This window comes from Culex quinquefasciatus, chromosome 2, assembly GCF_015732765.1.
Source record: "Culex quinquefasciatus strain JHB chromosome 2, VPISU_Cqui_1.0_pri_paternal, whole genome shotgun sequence".
In the NCBI taxonomy this organism is placed as follows: Eukaryota; Metazoa; Arthropoda; class Insecta; order Diptera; family Culicidae; genus Culex; species Culex quinquefasciatus.
Window position 1 is genome coordinate 169,356,438 of NC_051862.1, and position 21,902 is coordinate 169,378,339.

A 21,902-nucleotide genomic window follows, 5' to 3' on the forward strand; every position below is an offset into this window, starting at 1 on the left:
AGCTTCAGTGGGGTTTGATGGCACTTGGATTGAAATTCGCAATCTGGTTCAACGGTATCCGGCCAAATCGTATCGCGAAGTTCCGACAACAACGCGTACAGATTGTACGGTCAAGAATGTCGTCATGAAATATTGCTTTCGATTTATGGTGTATGGTCGAATCTGATACAGAGTTGTTGTCAAGTACCTAATTACCTTGATTTAAGCAATCAAATGGTAATAAATTCCAGGATTTTATTTTTTAAATCATTTCGTATGTTTTTGAAATTTTGAGAAAATTGGATTTTGTGTTTTCACTTCAATCAAGCAAAAAAAAAAAACAAGGAATGAGGTTAGAAAAAAACAATTAAGTTTTGTTTCCCTGAAAGTAACTTTTCTGCAATTCCGTCGTGAAAAAAAAGTTGAACTTTTCAGCACTTGTTTCGAAAAGTAACATTTTTCAACATTTTTTTGATTTAAACGATTTATTGACAAAATACATGAAAATTTGACTTAAAATTTCACTCAATGGGTGTTTTTCGGAATTGCAAAAAATGTTGTATGGAACTCGTTGCAAAACTTGATTTTTCAGCACTCTTCGTACTTATCCAACTCGGTGAACCTCGTTGGATAAATGTACGACTCGTGCTGAAAAAATCCTCTTTTTGCAACTTGTTGCATAAACTACTATTAGCGTTCTATCCGATGTACTGTATAAAAAAATGGCAGTAATCAAATCTTTTGAAAACACTTACACATGAAAAACACGGAAATCAGTGAAATTTTCTGAGGTGTTTGACAACGACCTGATAATCTCTACAAAAGCTGTAATTCATGACGGTCCTATAATCTACACGCTGTTGTCGGGAATTGACCATATGATTTGGGCGGATGTCGTTGAAGCAGATTGTTTTTATCAACCGGACAAAGATTAAATTCTACAAATGTTATTGTGCTATTGGCTGAATATCAGGAACTGATACAAATTCGATGGCTCGTATATAAATCTTTACTGGTTGGGGTAAGAAGGCATAAGTGATCTGAAACAGGTAGAGTTAAGAGCTAGAACAAATAAAATAATCCCAACCATGAAGTCGTTTGTGATTGCAGCAATTTTGTTTGTTGGACTAAGCGTAAGTTTGGCTGATTTGAAGAAGTTAAAAGAAAGCTAATGTAAGTGACATTTTGCAGGCCGTTACGGGAGATCGTCCTGAATCGGAGACCGTCCTCGCTACCATGAACACCCTGCGTCCGCGGTACCGCGAGATTCAAGATTTCGTCATCGAAACCTTGTCCGACGCTCGCTTGAGCAGCTCCGCCAAGCTGAACGTGTTCCACGAGGACGTTCTCAAGGTCAAGGAAACCCTGGTCACGGATGCCATCACCGAGGAGGACAAGATCATCTACCAGATCGACAACCAGCCTTCTTCAGTGGACGCGTCGTGTCTTTCGTTTGTGCGATTGATGACGGACAGCGTGATGAACCTGGCAGGATCGGGTTTCGCCACGTGTATTACCGAAGCGAGTGATGCGTTGACGGTGGAAGTGAACAAGTTTTATGCCGCGATGCAAAAGGACGAGTCCGAGTACATTGGAATTGGGCTGTTGAACGTGTTCAAGGACGAGAACATTTTCTACGATCCGGAAAGGATCCTGACCAAGTTGTCCTCAAAGTCGGGCAACATGGAGCAGTACCCTACTTCGATCCAAGACGAGGTGACCGAATGGGTTGCCGTGCTGGGATCCACCATGGATGGGCTGGAGCAGACCTACATCGCGTGTATGACCGACAGTGAACAACGTATGAAGACCGGATTCGAGCTGGCTCGCGCAAATATAATGACCACTTGTGGAGCGGTGGAAATCGCTCCGGCAGCGGAATCAGCTTTGAAGGCTACATCGGGTGGTGTCATTGAGCCACAGTCCGATTTTCGTAAAATTTTCCGCGAAAGGTTTGGGTTGTAGAAGTTTGATAAAATAGTTATGACAAATTATGGATAAGCCAAAGAATTATTAGTTGTTATTGTTAACTTTGACAAAATCCTTGAAGATTGAAAAAGATTTGCTTAAAAAATATACGAAAATTTCCCACATTTTGGCTGTAGTCTTCCACAAACTTATTTACTTTTATACCGAAATATCTTCCAAATTTGGCAGAATGCATGGATTAATTGAAAAAAGTGGTGAAATATACGTTATCCGTTATTGTACAAGATCTTCAATATCTCAACAAAAATGTTTTCTTTCCCAATTTTCTTAATTTATGATCTAGCTAAGGCAAATTATATTATGCCCTATAAATTATCAGCTACTAACAAACTCGTTTTATTAGTCCATTCCGGTGAAAACGAGTGCCTATTTTGGGAGCCTTTCGCAAAAACCGTAAATATCATTCATCAACCTCTTTCGGGGACAGTTCGTCACCGTCAGGGTTGTCCGCACGAACTCCCGAACTGTCTTCTGATAAGGTGTAACATTCGCTAATTTATGGTGGCTGTATCTGGCGTAGTCAGTCCCAGGTAGGTTAGTGGTTCCATATTCGTACTACGATAATTAGCTTGACACGAGTGCGATAAGAAACACCACAGAGAGATAACGATTTGAAGGGAGCGAAACAAAAAACAATGCACGAGACTTACTGAAAATAAAGATTGCATTATTTCTTCTTTTTTTTCGAACGAAAGTCACGAAAAAGTTTGCGAAAATGTTCGTGACAATCGATAAGCCCCGGAGGGCCATAGGGAATCCGTTAGGTCTGTCCGTTTGTTATCAGCGCTCTGTCTCGAGCACGCAGGGTTTCGGGCTTTTGAACTTTGGAACGATTCGTAACTCGTCAGGTAGGTCTGTAATTAAATGTCTCATCATCATCCGTCAAAAATTGAGAAGGTTCAAACGAAAACAAAACAAAAAATATATGAACAGCTTGGAAGCGTGACGCATTCCCTCATTGGTGGATAAGGTCGAGCAGAGTGCTTGCGTTGCGCACGAATGGTCACGTGCTGAAGTGGGATTGAGAAGGACTTTGGTGGAAATTTTAAGGGAAAAGAATGAATTGTTCCATTCAAATATAAGTGCTTAAAAAACATTTGAAACATATTGTTTGTTCAAAGGAATTTCAATCCAGAGAATTACTGTTTAATTCCTAGTCAACTCTTATAGAATCCAAAATAAATTTCATGTAATGCCACAAACATGCAGGATTTGAACCTAGGTACACAAGGGATAGGGATGGATAAACGTCAATATAAGCTTGCCATCTCAGTCAAGTAGGGTTTTAATACTGGTGTGCTACATACTTCTGGGTGTAATTTTACATAAAATTAAAAATGATGAGCGATTCTCTTAGACTTTGAACAACGATTTTTTTTTGCATTTTTTTGATTTGGATGAATCTTTGTGTGTACTTTTTCACAAGATGTCATTTTGCATCAGTTGTTCGTCCATACAAATCTTCATACAATGTTAGCAACCATCAAAAATGTGTACCTTGAAAACAGATTTTCTGATCGATTTGGAAATAGTTTCTCTATTTATCCAATTCGACTTTAACACAAGATACACAGAAAAAAAAAGTTGAATTTTGTAATGTTGAAAATTTGGTAGGTTGATTATTACCTCTTTTTTTGAGTAATATTACATAAAAAATGTGTAAAAATGTGAACCTGATGAATATTCATCAAAAACTGATGAAAATTCATCATTTTATGGGGTAAAATTAATAATTTTTTTTGACACAAAATCTGTCACCATTTCCTGATGAATATTACCATCATTTTTTTTCTGTGTATTGAAACGCGCAAAAATATATTTTTTTGAAAAAATCGTTATTTTTTAAAAACGTTGAAAAAAGCCCAATTGTAGTTACATTAATTTTAGATGTAAAATCAAATTTGCAATCAATCAGTACTGTATATCAATTCCGATATCGTCCACCATAGCCACCTGAAATTGTTTTTTGTTCATAACGTGACTACTTTTACCTGTGAAAGTCATGACCAAGCTTGATAAACTCTAAAAATATTTTTATTCCGAAGAGATCTGAAAATTTTCTAAAACATTTTTTTAACGACATTGAAGATTAGGCTAATGGTGGCTGAAATAAAACCTCTGAAAAATCACTCACAACATTTCATATGGTCGAAAAAATAACTGAAAAAAAAAATATTCCTCTGGTTTTCTTCCCATTTTTTATTGATTCATTGATAATATTTGAAATATTATTGAATTTATGGAGTTCAGTAGAAAAAAATGGTTGAAAATTGATTCCCAGCCAAAAAAAATCCTCAAACAACTTTATTCGTGTACTAGGAATGTTTAAGTCTAGATTTTTTTTTTTTAAATAGGTCCTATAAACATATGGAGAACAATAGTTTATAGGTCCTTTAAAAAAACTCAAGAATTGTCAAAGCATTAAGTTTTTGATAGTTCGACCTGATCGTTTGTTTAAATTCAAAATTGTTCCGAAAAATCATAGTGCAAAAAAAAAAAGAAAATTCAAAAAACTTCAAAATTCTAATGAAAATAGAAGTCAAATCAACTTAAAACAATCTAAAACGCATTTTTCTGCATTGCTAATCATATTTAGCTTGTTTGGGCTGGATTAAAAATATTTTGAATTTTTTTTATGACATTTCAATGCACAGCACCGCAAAAACTTTTTTTCTGTAAAAAAATAAATTTTCGTCAATAGTTAGGTATTTTGGAAACTAATGATTGCAAAACAACTAGACAGGTGTATAATGCATTTTTAAACACTTTTTTCATTCAAATGTTATAACCATGGCTCGAAAATTTAATTTTTGAGCTTTTTTTGAGAATGTTAAAAAAAATTATCCTTCGAAACCATAACTTTTGAAATGTGGGTAAATTATTGTTAATTGTTCCAACCCACTCAATGGTAAAAAATGAATGCGTTTTTTCTCCCTTCAACCAATCGCAAGACAAAAGAAACAATTGCGCGCAAAAAAAAAGAAACCGTTATTTACTCACCTTCACGTGGGGTCCATTCATAAAAATCCCAATCCAATAAGAATCCACAACCGAGCCGAGCGCACCACGACAACCACAGACTCCGCCCGACAGCAGAACAATAGATTGCACACAACGAGTTAAAGGGACGTTCTTTCACACGCACACAACTACTCTCGCAAACAATTAAATCACTTTGCTTCAGATTTTGGCAAAATTTCACCGCTTTATTATGCACTTTCACACCTTGCACCGGAATCTGGAATGGCCAGCAGGCCTCCCACTTTTCACTGCTTCCGATTCACTACCCCGACCGGGAGGGAAATTTATCAGAATCGACCGACAAAGGGGGAGAGCGCGTCCGTTAACTTCCAACTGCACGCGACGAGTGATAAAAGACAACTGATGATGCTGAAAGCCAAAAGTTTCGTTTGTTGTGTTTTTGCCGCGCTCTCGTAGGCGCTGAGGCTGCTGCTGGTCGACAAACGGAGCTTTTTCCGGCAGTGTTGCCAAATCGCTCGGTGAAAGCTTGCATATTATTTTTTTACGAACCTTCAAAATGATATTTTCAATCAAATCAAATCAAATGGTCAGTTTTAAAAAATACCCATCTTGCAAATTCACTGATGTGAGTGAGAATTTCTATTTGCCTACAAACCCTCATTGACCCGTTTGCATTGTTTAGTTAAATCCAAATTATTTAAATTTTCAAAATCAGAACACTATCCAACATTGATATTGTTTTCCTTGCACGCAGATTCTCATTTGGCAACAACGAAAAGCTTTCGTTGACGAAGAAACCGAACAAACCCGAATGAATTGCAGAGCAATGCGTTGTTGTCATGCGCCCGAATGGCGGCAACTGGTAATGAACGGCGCCCGGCCGTTAGCAAGCACATGTTGCAAGTGTTCATCCTGGAGTTATTTTGAAATGCGCCAAAATATCTTCGCGCGCGTTTTTTTATTATCACGTTTTATGTTGTTATGATTGTGAAAAACTGAAAAAGCTGAAAAGTAAAACAACAAGATCAATTTCATTTTTTTTCTTGTTTTTTTACAAATAATATTTTCTAGATATTTGAGATGGTATTATTAGAACCAAAATTATAGGTTTAAATTGAGACTTTTTAGTAAAAGTAAGCTTAAATTGGTGATTTTATTGTTCACAACGAGTATTATTGTGTTTATGAGTACAACGACCCTTTTTACAATCGCGAAGGAATTTGTAATTTGTGCGTTCATTTATAACTATTTATAACGATAACCTGTTAGTTTACAACTTTTATCAGGTAAAGGAAGTACTGTACTGTAGGAATAATATAATTGATAGAATTATTTTAATTCAATTATTACGGCCCTTTCACGGCCCTTCTTGATAGAAATCAACCTTTTGACAGTTCGTTCCAATTTGACCATAGTTGATTCATCGTAAAATGTTGTTTTAACCGTCTTATATAAAACAAACCATTTTTCAGTATATCGCAAATCGCGAGATTTAAACGATATTCGTTGTATGTAGAGGGTGACGATCAGGCCCGTAGCCAGGGGGGGGGCTACCGGGCTGCAGCCCCCCCCGAAATTTTTCCCATAATTTTTTTTATTATGTGCTTTCGAAAAAAAAAATCTCAAACCGATGATTGTGAGTTCTCTTTCATTCTCCCAGAAGTAGAATGTTAGATAGAGAATCTAGTATACATTGATCATACTATGTAATTTTTGCGTTCATTATTGAACAGTTGAGCTGCATATTTGAACATCGTTCTATTCAGTGAAATTTTATTCGCCTCGTTTACATTTACAATTCACTTTGGTGCTAAATTTATCCTACACTGAGACGTTGGGTTATCTTTCAAAGAAGAAAGAACGACAAGCGTCTGAAAGAGCACCTAGGTCAAATAAAGTTCAGCCCAGCTTCGATTGCCCGCGGACCTTGCAAAAATTTGACTTCGAATAATCAAATCACGAAAATAATAGTGTTATTTTTTATTTTAGAGCTTTAGTACGGCATCAGACAGAAAAAATAGCATCTAAACTTTTCTAAAGTGATTTTAAGAAAGCGGTCATAATGGCGGTGATGAAATATTGAATTTGACTAAAATGAGGTTGCAGAAGCCAACTTTGGTTTTTACATCAACTAAATAAAAATACCATTTTTTTATTTTTTCATGAATTGATTATCTAAAATTAAAATCGATAATCGAAATATAAGATTATCGAGACTACTTTTGGAGACCATCAGTATATTTGCATAAGGTTTTTTTTCTACATTTTTCGAAATATACCTAATTTTTCAAAAATATTCATTAAATAAAAACTAAAAATTCCCAAAATATTTTTTCTAGTATTTTTGAATTTTTACTGATTTTTTTTAAATTCTTGAATTTATTCTAAATCTAAATTATTCGCTCTACAGCATTGTCTTGGCGTTCTCGAATACGAGATTCCTACTCAAAACTAAGTGTCCGAAGGTTTGATTGTTGAGGCAATTGCAAACCTCTTTTTACACCTTTGCTTCCATCCACCCCGGGATTCAAACTGACGACCTTTTGATTGTGAATCCAACTGCCTACCAGCGACTCCACCGAGACACAGGACCCAGGGAGACGACTCATACACCTGGACGGAGCTAACGACCTAACCTCTAGGTTAGACGGGGACCAGCATTTACTTCCTTATCCGACGGAAGGCGTGATCAGACAAATCTCGTCTCGAAATTTGCCAACGGGACCTTTTGGGATCGAACCCAAGCAAACTGGGTGAGAGGTAACCACGCTTGCCCCTACATCACGGGTTCTGGGAATTTATAATGGAGTTTATATTTGGAGCGTGTCTTAAGTGATTTTTGAATTTTGAAATTATTAAATTTCTGATTAATATTTTATTTTTATGCTTTTCTGTTTTTAAACACTTGATTTTCTGAATTTTTGAATTTCTGGCATCTTTAGATTTAGAATTTCAGAGTTTTAAATTTAAAATAATAAAAAAATCTAAATAAACATTTTTTAAATTACATAGATAGGGAAGGTAAAACCCTGCAACTCGTCTGAAAAATCGAAGGACAAATAAAATATTTCTTTCAATAACTTCTCACCATTATGTAGAAAACAAATTGAAGTGCATTTTCTCAAGTCAATAATACAAAAATTTCGATGTGCAGTACAGAAAAAAAATCGTCACTGGCCGGATATTTTGAAAACTTAGGACGCAAAACAACTGGTACAAAATGCATTTTAAAACACATTTAAAATAATAAATTAATGTCTTATATTTTTTGTATGTATTTTTTATTTGCTTTTTCCGGTCAGAATCAAGAGATATAAATTTAATTTTAGATTAAATTTTCTTTATTTCAAAGTGGTTTTACTTTGTATTTTGGAATATTTGAATTCAAAAATTCTTAAATTATTGAATTTTGAAATGCTCAATTTTTGATTTTTTAAATCCACTTAATTTTTAAATTTTATTTTTGAATAGAATTAACTTATTTTCGAAATTTTGAAATCCTAAATATTTGAGATGGACTAATATTTTTATTATTTAATTCTAAAATTTATAAATTGCTGAAATTAAAAAAAATCCCGAAAATTAAATGTTTATTGTAATGGCTTTCCATAATTTTTAACTTCACTCTCAGCAAAAAACTAAATGTATCCTTTAAATCAGGGGTGACCAAAGTATGGCCCGCGGGAAAAACGTGGCCCACGATGTGATTTTTTTGGCCCGCGGGCCCATTTTTAAAGATCATGTAAAATGGCCCGTTACCTCTTGTAAAATGATTCTATACTTTTTCAAAATAAGGATTTATTTTAAACTTTTTCATGCTTATCTTTTTTTATTTTTTTATTAAAACTAATGATTTGCCAATATATTGTAACAATTTTAGGACACAAATATTTTGTTCAAAAATCGTAATAATAAAAACAATTTTACACGTTTCAATGTGAGTGAAACTAAAAACATTTCTGGAAATATTTATAAAACATTCAAATTTGACATAGATAGAAATCTATAATAATATGAAAGTCATAATAACCCTTTTATGAACTAACCCTCAAATTTACTTTGCATTTAGAAACCTTCCCTCGAGATTCGAACTCATGACAGTTGGATAACGAATCTGACTACCATCAAAATGTTGAAATCGGAGGAAGAAGGCTGTTGAAAATATGTTACAAAGCTTTTGTCGACCAACCCTCTCCTCCCCCCACGATTAAAAATTGGCTCGAAAAATCAGAAACAAAAATATTTTTTTCAAAAATCAAAAATTTATGAACATTTATTTATTCTTCTGCGTTTAGAATCAAACATTAAAAGATAATTTGAATTTTCGTGAATCTACATTTTTTGAAAATAATGTTTGTAATTTAATTTTGCGAGTGCATTAAACATTTGCTAACACTTTTTTTCATTGAAATGATAAAATTCTGGCTCTTTAGGATTTTTTATTATTCACCTCTAAAATTAAAGATTAAATTTTGTCGTTACATGCATTGTTCAGATTACATTTTCGAAATATCAAAACAAAAATTTAACATTTTATTGAAAACACAAGTACATTTAGCTACAACCTTTTTTCAATACCTAAAACAATACACACTTAGATTTTTATGCCGAACTTCGGCAAAATTCTGCCAAAATCAGAACAACTTATCGCTCGGCAGAAATATATGCCGAATCCCGGCAAAATGGGAGTCATTCTACCGAATTCTCGGCGAAAAATGACAGTTAATATGCCGAAGTTCGGCATTTTTCTGCCGAGCTCGGAAATCAAAAATGACTGTGTAATATTAACAATACCGATGTTTTCTATTATTTTTTTTTAGTGAAAATATTCAAAAAATAATAGAAATTGAAAACAAAATATCTTATGGTTGTATTTTTCAATATTTTAAATTAAAATAAAGTAATTTCATTTTTTTAAATAATCAATTATGTAAATTTGGCCCGGCCTCCAAAATCTTTGAGCACCCCTGCTTTAAATGTTCGACTCTGCGTTTTAAGCAATTATTGATCTTTAATATTTTTTTAGCAAATACAATATTTTTCAATCCTTTCTGATTTCAGCCGCATTCAAATAAACAATCTCAATTGATTTGATTTTTTTCATCAACAAATATTGCAAACAAGTAGCGCGCGAAGAAACGTTAAAAGCCACTTTTTGATTCTGTTCGCTTTTAGCTGCTTACCGCCTGACAAAAATATTGTCGTGACTCTGACCATTGCTTGAGCGTTTTTTATATGGAATTTTACGTTTCTTCCGTGCTCCATACAAGCATGATTGGGCAAAACTTTTTTTTAAATTTTCTTATGAATGTTAAATATGGTTCTAGAAGCAAAATACCAGACGTAGATTAGATTTACAGGAAAAAACTCATTGTTTTAAACATTCTTATGGAAAGTTTTCTTGACTTCATTGAACCAGATTTCGTAAATAATTTTTTTCTAAATCCTAGAATTTGTAAAATTTCGATTCCAGAGTTAAATTGCTTGAATATACAAACCAATATAATTTTACATCATTTTTATTAGTTAAATCACAGATATGAAAAAATGATGTAGTACAGATTTTTTTTTTATTTTGCTAAAAAAGATTAAGAGAACATTAGATGTTCCTAGAACCAACACAGCCAAATTTATCAACAGTTTCGTAAAACATTCATATTTTTTCCTATTTTCATGTACACGGAGAGACCGGCCGGGGCAAATCTAAGAAAATCTTGGTTAATTTAACTAAAAGTATGGGTTAATTTTTTACACAACTTTTTTTCAACAATCGATTGTTGATTTTGTTAACCCGAAATTGCTGACCACCGGTAATTAAAATTAACTAAAAAAATACTTGTAATTGCCATTTTTGTTGGTTGAATGGCCGAAAAAAATTCTAGCAGTCGACTGCTAGAATATTTTTTTCAGAAAATTAACTAAAAATTTCTTGTTTTCAGCTGCAATATTGTGGAATATTCTGTAAAAAACTGGCTGGGAAATGTTTTTCAACTATTTTTCAACTATTTTATTTCGTTGTATCAACCGAAATATTTTTGCATGCAGCAAATTATTAGTGGTTTATAACAAAACATTTCTTAATTAGACATAATTTATGTAAGTGTTGATAAATATTTTATTTAATTATCTAACGATACAGGCTGGGCCGAAATTCTAGCTATATTTTAACTAATGTCTTACTTGAATACAAAAAAATATTTGTACATGTAGTCAATAACTAGCAGTTGTTAGCAATATTTTTATTGAATTTGCAGTAAATTTTGTAATAATGCCTCACGAATAAATGCTGAGTGTTTTTTTGTTCGCATTTATTCTGCCTAAAAATTTAACGTTTTGTACTAATTTGTTTTTTTTTTTGCATGAGGTTGTTAAATTACTGTTAAAAAGCATCAGAACAAGACTTTTTTAATTGTTGTTATAAAACATGTAAAGTTTGATTAATGTTTTAAAAAATTACGTTGCATTAAACTAAAAAATAACAAAAGAGCTTATTAAAAAAATTTGTTAAACATATTTAAAAAATATTTAACATGAATTCCTGAAAAATATAAATCGACCAAAATTTTCACCAAGTTTTAAGCTTATATTTTTATTATGTTGTATAAAATTAAGTGTTGTATCCACTTACCATCACTGTGAAATCATCCGATATGTCATCATCATCTACAATGGTCTCAGGTTTAGTTGTTTTTCTTGTGGTTGGACACAGAATTTTCACTAAAGTGAACCTTTTGCTGCAAATAGACATGTGAAATGTATTAGTAATTTAATACAAAATTCTTAATTTCGGCTATAAACTGAAAAAAGGAACGTAAGTAAATGTAATTATATAGAGGAAAGAAGAAATATCAATAATGCTACTTACCAAGGTTGCATTAATTTAACAATTACTTTTGGCAACAAACTTTCATTGCATTTGATTCAATTTATTCAACGTACTCCGATTCTTGGAAAAAATAATTTAAGTTTTACTTACCGGTTTATTGAGCAGTCGTATTGCAACAAAACTTTCAAGATACTAATTATCTTCTTTTATATATTTTTATTTTTTTAATATTTTACTTCACCTCTTTTTTTATGTTGTCATGTGTACGCATGTCTATGTATTTTATAATTGATGATTCTGAAAAAAAAAAAATGGTTCATTAAGATTTTATCCGTCGTAAGCACGAAGCTTTTTAATGATTCAGTTTTCTAATAAGAATCACATTAGATAAATTATTGTGCAAAAATAAACCCATACTTACTTGGATTAACCAACATTTTGTTAAATTTGCCCGGGCTGCTCTATCCGTGAAGAGTCGGTCCGCATTTCCCTTCTATTGCCCTCTCGTTCCATCAAACATTCTTTTAACGTGTTCAACTCACTCGCATTAGAGGTCCGCATGGCGAAGGTCGTCCTCTTGCTCTTCATAGTTTATCACCTGCAAAATAATCATCAACAAACCTACTCACCAATTCCACCTCCCCAGTTGCGATACTTTGATTTGCCACTTCAACATTAGCTAAATAGTATAATTTTCACCTTTCACATCCTCTCACTTCATAATTAACAACACAAACTCAACAAATCGACCGCTCTCGTTCGAATCCTGACTTCAAATGACAGACGTAAACAAACCCAAGTTCATCTTTTAAATATTCAAGCAATTGTTAATTATATTTAACCAATAAAATTTTTGATTTTCCTAAAATCAAAGCTAAGAGTCGAGCACGTTCATTCGAGTTCGGGAAATCTGTTAGCTTTTTGCCTTTAGCATTTTCAACAAACAGGTTATTAAATTAATACTAAATTTTGGTTAATTTAACTGAAAATTGGCAGTGACAAGTACGTTTTTGTTAAAATTTACGAAAGTAAAATCAACAATTTTAATTGTTAAAATTTCTGGGCACGGTCTCTCCGTGTATAATCATAGCTTCTATCAAAACTCAAAATTTCAATGTGTTAATCGTATTTATATTTATATTTTTCATCGTACAATTTTATTTTAAATTTCAAGAAGCTGTGTCTCAGGAACGAATAGATAAATCATGGTTAAACACAAATTTTAATTTGAGAAAGTTGCTCAATTGTTTGTACACCATTTTCAATACAATGATAATTTTTATTCTAGCGTTTTTAATGAATATAGTGCTCCATAAAGATTACTGTGAGTTTAGAATTTTTTCGAAAGGTCGGAAAAGAGGGTTTAAAAAAAAAAAATGTTTTTTATGAATTCATTGATTATTACATATTTTGACTCTAGAATACCTATAATAATGTTCAGTAGCATTTTGTGATACTCTTTGCTGTTTTTTTTTCAATTTGAAATTGAACTGTTTTTTTCAGTCATATTAAAGGAAAAATTTAACTATATTTATTTGAAGATAGAATTTTGACAGCTCTCAACTATACATTATTTGGATTTAAATGCTATAAAAAATACTTTTAGGAGTAAGGAACTGACTGATATTTTTTTTAAACAATTTGCAAAATTTATCAATGCTCAAAATTCTTGACAAATTTATCAGAGTCATGAGTTTGAAAATGGTGTTTTACCGGAACTTCAAACGTTTAACATTAATCGTTTTTTATGTTTGATTTTATCGAGAAAAATCAAACTATGATTTTGCTTGCTTTAAATAAATACATTTTTAATATTTTTTCAGTAAATATTGTGGTGTTTAGTTGGAAGAGGTTGCATTAGCTTTAGAAAATAAGCAGTAGCCTCAATAGCCTTAAAACAATTTAAATAAAACAGTGCTAATGTTTTTAAAAGAAAATTTCGAGAAAAGTTAAGTTATGAGTTTTATTTTGTTTAAAAATCGTGCTTTTTCAGTTCATATGTTTGTTTATAAAACTATAGTAGAAATTAGCCATCAAAATATACACACAGCTAAACATTAACATCAAGACTGTTTTAAATTAGATAGTAGAAATTTACCAATTTGTTCATGAGTTTTTCATCCAGAGTTGTTGAATTTCGAAATTACATACATAAGTGAAATAAATTAACATTTTTTCTGGAAATTTTTGTTTTTAAATTTGTTATTATTCAGGGAAAAAATCAGGGATTTTTTTTTTAATTTATAGACAATTTGCTAGCGGACAGTTTTTTATAAAATTCGACTGCATTTCAACAATCCAAGAAAACGTAAGAAAATCATTTTCTTTTCAAGTTCTTTTATATCAACATGCTATATGAAAACAATGGATTTTTGATGAAGCAGTTTCTTCAATTTAATTTTAAAGAAACATAAGATGAAACTCTTTAAAATCTTTTTTGCATACAATATTTTAAGTTTAATAATTCGTCTCAATAATTATACGGTTAACCAGGTGAATTTAAACTAGTGGTATTTCTTATTTGCTGATTTCCATATAATTTGAATTTTTGGACCCAAGCCCCCCCCGAACAAAAATCCTGGCTACGGCCCTGGTGACGATTCTCGAGATTTTCAATTTCCCGGGAATCGAGAGTTGAATTTGACCATTTCCCGGGAATTCCCGGGACCCGGGGTTTTTTTTACTATGCCAATAGTGCTAATTATTTAAAAAGGAAAGGTCATAAATTTGTTTCTTTTCAACGAAAACAGAGTGTTTTTTCAAAAGTTGCAAAAGCTTGTTGCATGAACTTGTTATTAGATTTTTGTGAAGTAAAAAAAAAGAAGCAAATATATAATTTGCTATATGATACATAACGACTCAAAACATTAATTTGAACTTGTTTTTTCTTCTTTAAGGTCAACTGAAAATATTCATTGAAGAAATATTTACATTTATCAGGAAAATTGGCGGACATTAACAAATATTAAGGCGATCTTTACAGATTGCCAAAGTTTTTTTTCCAAAATATAATCTGATATTGAGGATGATGCGAAACACAAACTGACTTATTGACATCAACAAAGGAAATGACCATGATACAGCGAAATTAAATAAAATACTTAGAACACGGGTCCCCCACAGACCGTTATTATAAATAAAAAATTTCCACCCAAACCAATGATTGGACATGGTTCCTGGGACCATTCTGCACCTCTGGGCCCAGTTTCAAAATATTTGCCGGTAGAAATTTAGAATACAGTCAGTTTTAGTTTTAGTGTTTCGAGTAGAAATTAAGGGGAAATCACATGTAAAATGCGTAGGAAAAGATCAAAGTTTCAATGTTTTAACCCCAAAACATTACTGGTCATGGTTTTAAATTGTATTAACATGTAGCAGAATGATATAAAAACGATTTACAGCACTGACTTAGCCGGATTAAGCCGAAGTTAAGTGACTTAAGTATATTATTTATAAGTTTATACCTTATTATTAAAAAAACTCCTACATCAAGGAATTTAAAGTTAAGGAAAACTAGATAGCACAAAAATAACTCAAAATGGGGTGACTTTGAGCCAAAGGGTGACATTGTACCAAATTTTACGATTTTATAATAGCCAGATAGCTCAACACCAAGCTCGATAAGCTTGAATTGCAAAGTATAATCGTTGCAAATATTGTTCTTATGTTGTCCTCTGCCATAAAAAGTTCAATAAGTACGCAACACTAAAAAATAGATAAAGCTTTAGTTTCATAAGCCTTACTGTTTGACCCCGACAAGAGTTTTAGGACACAAGTCACATTGAAATCCTACATCGCCTTACATACTTGTACTTGACTATACCGGGTTCGGTGGTAGAGTGTTAAACGTGGTTGTCTCTCACCCCAGTTAGGCTGGTAATGTTGTAGAGCGAACAATTTGATTTGATTTGATATTTAACTGTACTATTTTTATGTTTTCATAAGATATGCCAAGCTTGTTAAAAGATTGATTGTGTTTTCACATTGGGCAGAAGTAGGATTTGTTTTGCTGAATACATTATTAGTGAACGTTCTTGATGATCAACAATATGTTCGATTGAATTCTAACTATGAGTGTTTCGACATTAATTTAATCAATTATAAAATGTTATTTTATTTTATTTTTTATTTTATGACGATAACTGCAATGTTGAAAAATAATTGGTTGGTTTGAAATATCAATCCTGTGGGAAGTTGTGCCATTAAACTTTTGCTAAGTATAATCATTACTCAGGACAACAATGAGCTAAATGATAGCTGGAGTTGTCTCCGGATTTCATTCATAAGTTTGAAATTTGTAAACGATTTAAAACAAAAAAGAACAATTTTATTCTAATTGCTGTGTCACAAACTTGCCACGTCAAAAAATTTGTTTCCCTAATATTTTGATTGTTTTATTTGATTTCAGAAGGAATTGATTCAGAACTGAAAAATGTAAGCATAATTTTCAAATTTGGAGGATTCCAGGAGATTTTAAATTTATTTTAATTAGTTAAATTTTAAATCAACAGGCTTTATTCAAATAGAATAATCAGATTTGCGTAGCAATATCATCAAATTGCTTTGTGGGAACATAAATAGACCAAATTAATCCGTCTACAAATAAATAAATTAACATAAAATTCAAGCTTATCAAAGCAATTTTAAAGCATTTATTGGTACAATGTCACCCCTTGGCTCAAAGTCACCCCATTTTAAGTTATTTTTTTGCTATCTAGTGTTCCTTAACTTTAAATTCCTTGATGTAGGAGTTTTTTTTAATAATAAGGTATAAACTGGCATTTTTCGAGACGAGATTTGTCTGATCACGCCTTCCGTCGGAAGGGAAGTAAATGTTGGTCCCGGACTAACCAAAAAAAAGGTTAGGTCGTTAGCTCAGTCCAGGTGTAGGAGTCGTCTCCCTGGGTCCTGTCTCGGTGGAGTCGCTGGTAGGCAGTTGGACTAACAATCCAAAGGTCGTCAGTTCGAATCCCGGGGTGGATGGAAGCTAAGGTGTAAAAAGAGGTTTGCAATTGCCTCAACAATCAAGCCTTCGAACACCTAGTTTCGAGTAGGAATCTCGCAATCGAGAACGCCAAGGCAATGCTGTAGAGCGAATAATTTGATTTGAAGGTATAAACTTATAAATAATATACTTAAGTCACTTAACTTCGGCTTAATCCGGCTAAGTCAGTGCTGTAAATCGTTTTTATATCATTCTGCTACATGTTAATACAATTTAAAACCATGACCAGTAATGTTTTGGAGTTAAAACATTGAAACTTTGATCTTTTCCTACGCATTTTACATGTGATTTCCCCTTAATTTCTACTCGAAACACTAAAACTGACCGTATTCTAAATTTCTGCCGGCAAATATTTTGAAACTCGGCCCAGAGGTGCAGAATGGTCCCAGGAACCATGTCCAATCATTGGTTTGGGTGGAAATTTTTTATTTATAATAACGGTCTGTGGGGGACCCGTGATAGAATGTATATTTAAAAAAACTAGATTATGAGGAATGCTATGCTCTAGAGATGTAAGAATATTTAAATTGAACTTTTTGAAAAGGGGTTTCCCTCTAAGAATTAATAAATAAAAATAATTTAAATAAAATTTCTTGGATTTTCAGAATTTAACTGCTAAGTATGCTTTAAGGGGACCATCCATAAACCACGTGGACACTTTAGGGGGGGGGGGTATGGTGATTGTCCACGCTCCATACAAAAAAGTTTTTTTTGTATGGACAATTGTCCACGAGGGGGGGGGGGGGGTTGAGATTTCCTAAAAAAGTGTCCACGTGGTTTGTGGATGGTCCCAAGGTATATTTTGGACTTCTCTCAATTATAATTATTGGAAATTTTCGACAAGTTAACATTCAATGTTCTAAACCATTTCGAATTTTTCAAAAGTTTTTTTCTGATTAGTTTATAAAATTTTGCTTTGATATTTATAAGTATAACATTTCCCGGGACTCTCGACCAAATTTCCCGGGAATCGAGAGGTCCAAAAATGGTCGATTTCTCGGGAAATTTTTCCCGGGAATTCCCGCTCGTCACCCTCTAGTTGTATGAAAACAATGTTCCTTTGGCAAAAACCTATCGAAATCCGAGTGAGCCCGAAGGTTTCCACCACACAGAAAAAAATCAATTCTCGAAACCGTGAAGTCAGTTCACGATTATGAGAACCACGAAGGAATATATTCACGTTTATGGTGCAAATGCACCATACTCATGAATAAATTCCTTCGTGGATCTCACATTCGTGAACTTAATTCACGATTACGGGAATTGATTTTTTTCTGTGCACACCGCCTTTTTTGGGACACACTACCTACCATTTCAAAAAAAATCCTGTTAATTGGTTTAGTAAATATTAAATACTGGTCTCCTTGTTGCTGAGATACAGTCATTTAATAATAATGATTTTAATTTAATATTTGCTATCAATCTTGTCAAATACTGATTAGGTCATATCAATAAATCCAAAATGTTCCCAGCTTCTCCCGGACCTTGGCTAATTGGTGTCAAGTAAAGAACCATAACATGTTATAGGTGTAAGGACACCAGCCGTTCCTTACAAGAACGTGCCTGCCATGCAGCCCGGAGGATTAATGCATTTCACCCTTCGAGCATTTTAAATTGGACATTCGATACTTTTGCTGTTTGAATTAGCATTCCCTTCCATCATCATCAACCCCATATCGTTGTCTTTGCCGTCAGCTCTGCAAGGATCTGGTTGATTCGATGTAATAGAGGTTAGGACATCATCAGGACGATGTGTTCAATCAATATTCCCGCACATGTTTTACAGGATGGCATCATTTGACACGTGACACAATTTGTCACCAGTTTTCGAAGATGATGAAGGAGAGACAAACAAAGGATTGGATCAGACTTGTTTGATTAAACATGGTGTGAATAATTGAAGAGCAACCTAAGTTTACGCTGTTGAGCCGTTACTGTCATCTGCTGCACTGCCGTTTTACGGCGATATGATGTATACGCCATCGAGGTGATTTTGCTGTAGACACGATTTTCTGTTTTTGTTAATTTTTTCAATTTAAAATGACTAATTTAAGGTCTGCTCTGTAGAAACTGTTAAAAAGTACAATAAAAATGTGGCCCCTACAAAATTTCTTGTTTTTTCCTATTCTCTACGATTTTAAACCACAAACATCATTTGGCCGAAAAAATAGCAATAAAAAATCACTACTTTTACTTCCCAATGATGTATGTATACATTGCTTGATCAAAGCTGGCTACTAGGCTGGATATATTTTTTGTGCCAGCTATTTTGACAGATGAGCGGATCCCTTAATGCATTGTCCACGTGGATACTTTAAGGGGGGGGGAGGGTATTAGGGAGCGTTCTTTTATTACGTAACGCAGTTGGGGGGAGGGGGGGTTGGAGGCCGTGTTACGCTCCATACATTTTTTTTTAAATTTGTATGGAAATTTTGTTACTAGGGGGGAGGGGGTCTAAAAATCCGTTTTTTTTCGTTACGTAATAAAAGAACGCTTCCTTAGCGATTGTCTAAGCTCCATAAACATTTTTTTGCATGAACAGTTGTCCACAAGGGAGGTGGGTGGGTTTAGAATTTTCAAAAAAGTATCTTCGGGGATGTGGATAAGGTGTCATCCATTAAGTACGTCACATTAAAATCAGCCAAAATTTACTCCACCCCCCTTTGTCACGATTTCCCTATGGTTTTAACACGCAATGTCACGCTTACTCAAAACCCCCCTCTTCCCACAGAACGTGACGTACTTTATGGATGACACCTATTGGACGTCCCCTAAGAATTAAATCGAAATAATGTAATAAAATATTGCCAAGTCTTGATTTGGTCCCAAAACCTTTAATCAACATTCAAACAGAATTGAATTTGACTTCTAGCAATTGGGTACTAAAGTCCTATGTCAATTATTATGTACAACGGTAAAAAACACGACTAAAAACCATTTCTGATCACTTTTTCCCATTTTAATGCAAATTTTTTTTTTGACAAGACAACATTTTTTCGATGGATCAACTATGGTCCCCTTGGAACGAGCTGTCAAGTAGGAGCTTTTCTGTCAAGAAGGACCGCGAGGTTAATTTTTCAAAATTGATTTAAAAATTCATTTTAAACTCTTTGTGCTCGTACAAAGGGTCTTTGTACTCAGAAAAATAAGCTTTATAGCTGTCAACAATAATATCAGCAATCTAAGCTTCATTTTAGGACCCAATTCTCAATGTATACATACATCATGATGAGTAAAATTGGCGTATACATCATTGTTTGTTTGCTTAATAAAATGGGCCCCAGAGCAGTTTTTTGAAAAATTCTTTCATCAGGAGGTAGCTTTTAAGATTCTTTATCAGACTGTACAATAAAATTGAAAATGTCCAAAATGGCGTATACATCATATCGCCGTAAAACGGCAGTGCAGCGGTGTAAACGGTAATAACGGCTACGTTTAGGTTATTCAAAAACTCGTGCGACTTTTTTTATATTTTGAAACAGCGAGGTTTATTCAGGGTTCATTAACGGGGACTAATGTTGTTCTGCTTTACAGAGCATAGGGATAGTACGGGGAAGCGGTGTAGGCGGCAGCCACTGGGGCAGCGGTGTAAGCGGCCGCTACTGGGGAAGCATAGGGATAGGCAGCGGCGTAGGGGGTGGTGTAGGCGGCGGCGAACGGAGAAGTGTAAGCGGCGGCCACTGGAGCAGCGGTGTAGGCGGCGGCGGCAAATGGAGCGGTGTAAGCGGCGGCAACTGGGGCAGCGGTGTAAGCGGCAGCCAAGGGAGCGGTGTAGGCCGCAGCGATTCCGTTGTAGTTCCGGGCGATGACCTGGGAACTCTGGGCAGTCACTACAGCTGGTGCAGCTGCCACGACCGGGGCGGCCACGGCGAGCGGCTTTCCGTTGGCGCAAGCGATAGCAACGGCAGCGAGGACGATCTGAAATGGAGCAACGGTGTAATGTTTAGGATTTTGTGGACCTCCCAAAGCCTATTCCACAACTTACCACTTTGGCGAACATTTTGAAGTTTTGGTTTGGGGTGGATTGGGTTGTTGTCTACGAAGAAGAACTTGAGCAAGTGATGATACTTCCAAGTTGGCATCGGTAGATATTTATACCAAATTAAACTGAGTTGCAGCGGTGGAGGTGGTTTTAATTCGATCAACCAGCTCACGTCTGACCGTCTGGCCGGGCCGAAATCAAAAGTGCCCTGCGATGCCGGTTGGCGCGGACAATTTTGGGGTAGAGCCGCGCGTGCCACCGCAGTCTCATTAGGTATCCAAAGCGCGCATCCTGGCGGCCAATTGCGCAGGTACACGTAAATCTGTCAATCGCGTGGCCTCCCTTTGCGTGAGTGTCTCTCGTTGGTCTGCCGGCCTGGGTGAGTCACATTACAGTGGACTTTATGTTGTGATGCATTGCGTAACTTTAGGTCTGCCATTAAAACAGGTTGCAGGTAATTTATGGATCGCGAACTTTACGGTCAGTGTCACGGGTGGTCACGTTCGGGTTCGGCATGCCGGTACCTTTAGTTATAGGTCAATAAACGGATCAGCCGTACTCGGATTTATTGGACTCGTTGAGAACATCTTTTACCAGATAAAAAAAGTAATGTAGACTTATAAAACAACGTTAGTAATCGTTTTAAAGTGAATGCAAATAAAATTTGCATGTGTATTTTAAAATGTTTTACAGAATGACTAGCTCCAGTAAAACTTTCCGTTTTACATTCATATCTACCAAATGACTCCGAATAAACCTTATAATTTCTTTGGAAGTAGACACTTGTCCCAAAATGATTTATTTGTATTTTATGTTCTGCGAAGTGATTTGAATAAATTTCCAAACACCCAATCTGATAAACGTTTAAAAAAAGGAAAAAGATTTTCTCGTTTAGGATTTGCTCAACCCATTCTAATTTTCCTAATTGATTCCTCCGAAAGGATCCCTCCGACCGCAAAGTAAACCTTTTAGTCTGTTAACTGTCCCCAGCAAAGTTAGTTTTTGGGCTGGTGTCCCTTCCCCTATATTCTTTGGCAAAGAATTCAATCAAGGCACCGTCGCCTGCGGGTGAAGGAGACGTGAACCCCGAAATTACTGACAAATAATCGACGAATATTTGCAGCGTGTTAAGGACCAAT

At 34.4% G+C, this 21,902-nt stretch overlaps 3 protein-coding genes across 3 annotated transcripts in view; 1 reads left to right on the forward strand and 2 right to left on the reverse strand.

Moving 5' to 3' along the window:
* The window catches only part of LOC6031360, a 55,524-nt gene extending 50,153 nt beyond the window's left edge, over positions 1–5,371 (reverse strand). The window contains exon 1 of the mRNA XM_038253173.1: positions 4,969–5,371. The gene's annotated coding sequence lies outside the window, so the exon portion shown is untranslated. The remainder of the gene's footprint in view (positions 1–4,968) is intronic.
* LOC119766877 lies at positions 1,198–1,986 on the forward strand. The gene has a single exon (XM_038253175.1). It carries the CDS (start codon positions 1,216–1,218, stop codon positions 1,942–1,944), a length of 729 nt encoding a protein of 242 aa, XP_038109103.1. The 5' UTR covers positions 1,198–1,215; the 3' UTR covers positions 1,945–1,986.
* A 14,880-nt stretch (positions 5,372–20,251) lies between the features above and the next one.
* Positions 20,252–20,855, reverse strand: LOC6031357 (cuticle protein 38). Its single transcript, XM_001842117.2, has 2 exons — positions 20,767–20,855; positions 20,252–20,699 (listed from the first exon to the last, which is right to left on the reverse strand). Exons 1-2 carry the CDS (start codon positions 20,779–20,781, stop codon positions 20,310–20,312), a joined length of 405 nt encoding a protein of 134 aa, XP_001842169.2. The 5' UTR covers positions 20,782–20,855; the 3' UTR covers positions 20,252–20,309.
* Positions 20,856–21,902: the final 1,047 nt, after the last annotated feature.

Coding starts and splice junctions, on each gene's coding strand:
- LOC119766877 (XM_038253175.1), top strand. CDS start 1,216: ATGAACACCCTGCGTCCGCGGTACCGCGAGATTCAAGATTTCGTCATC.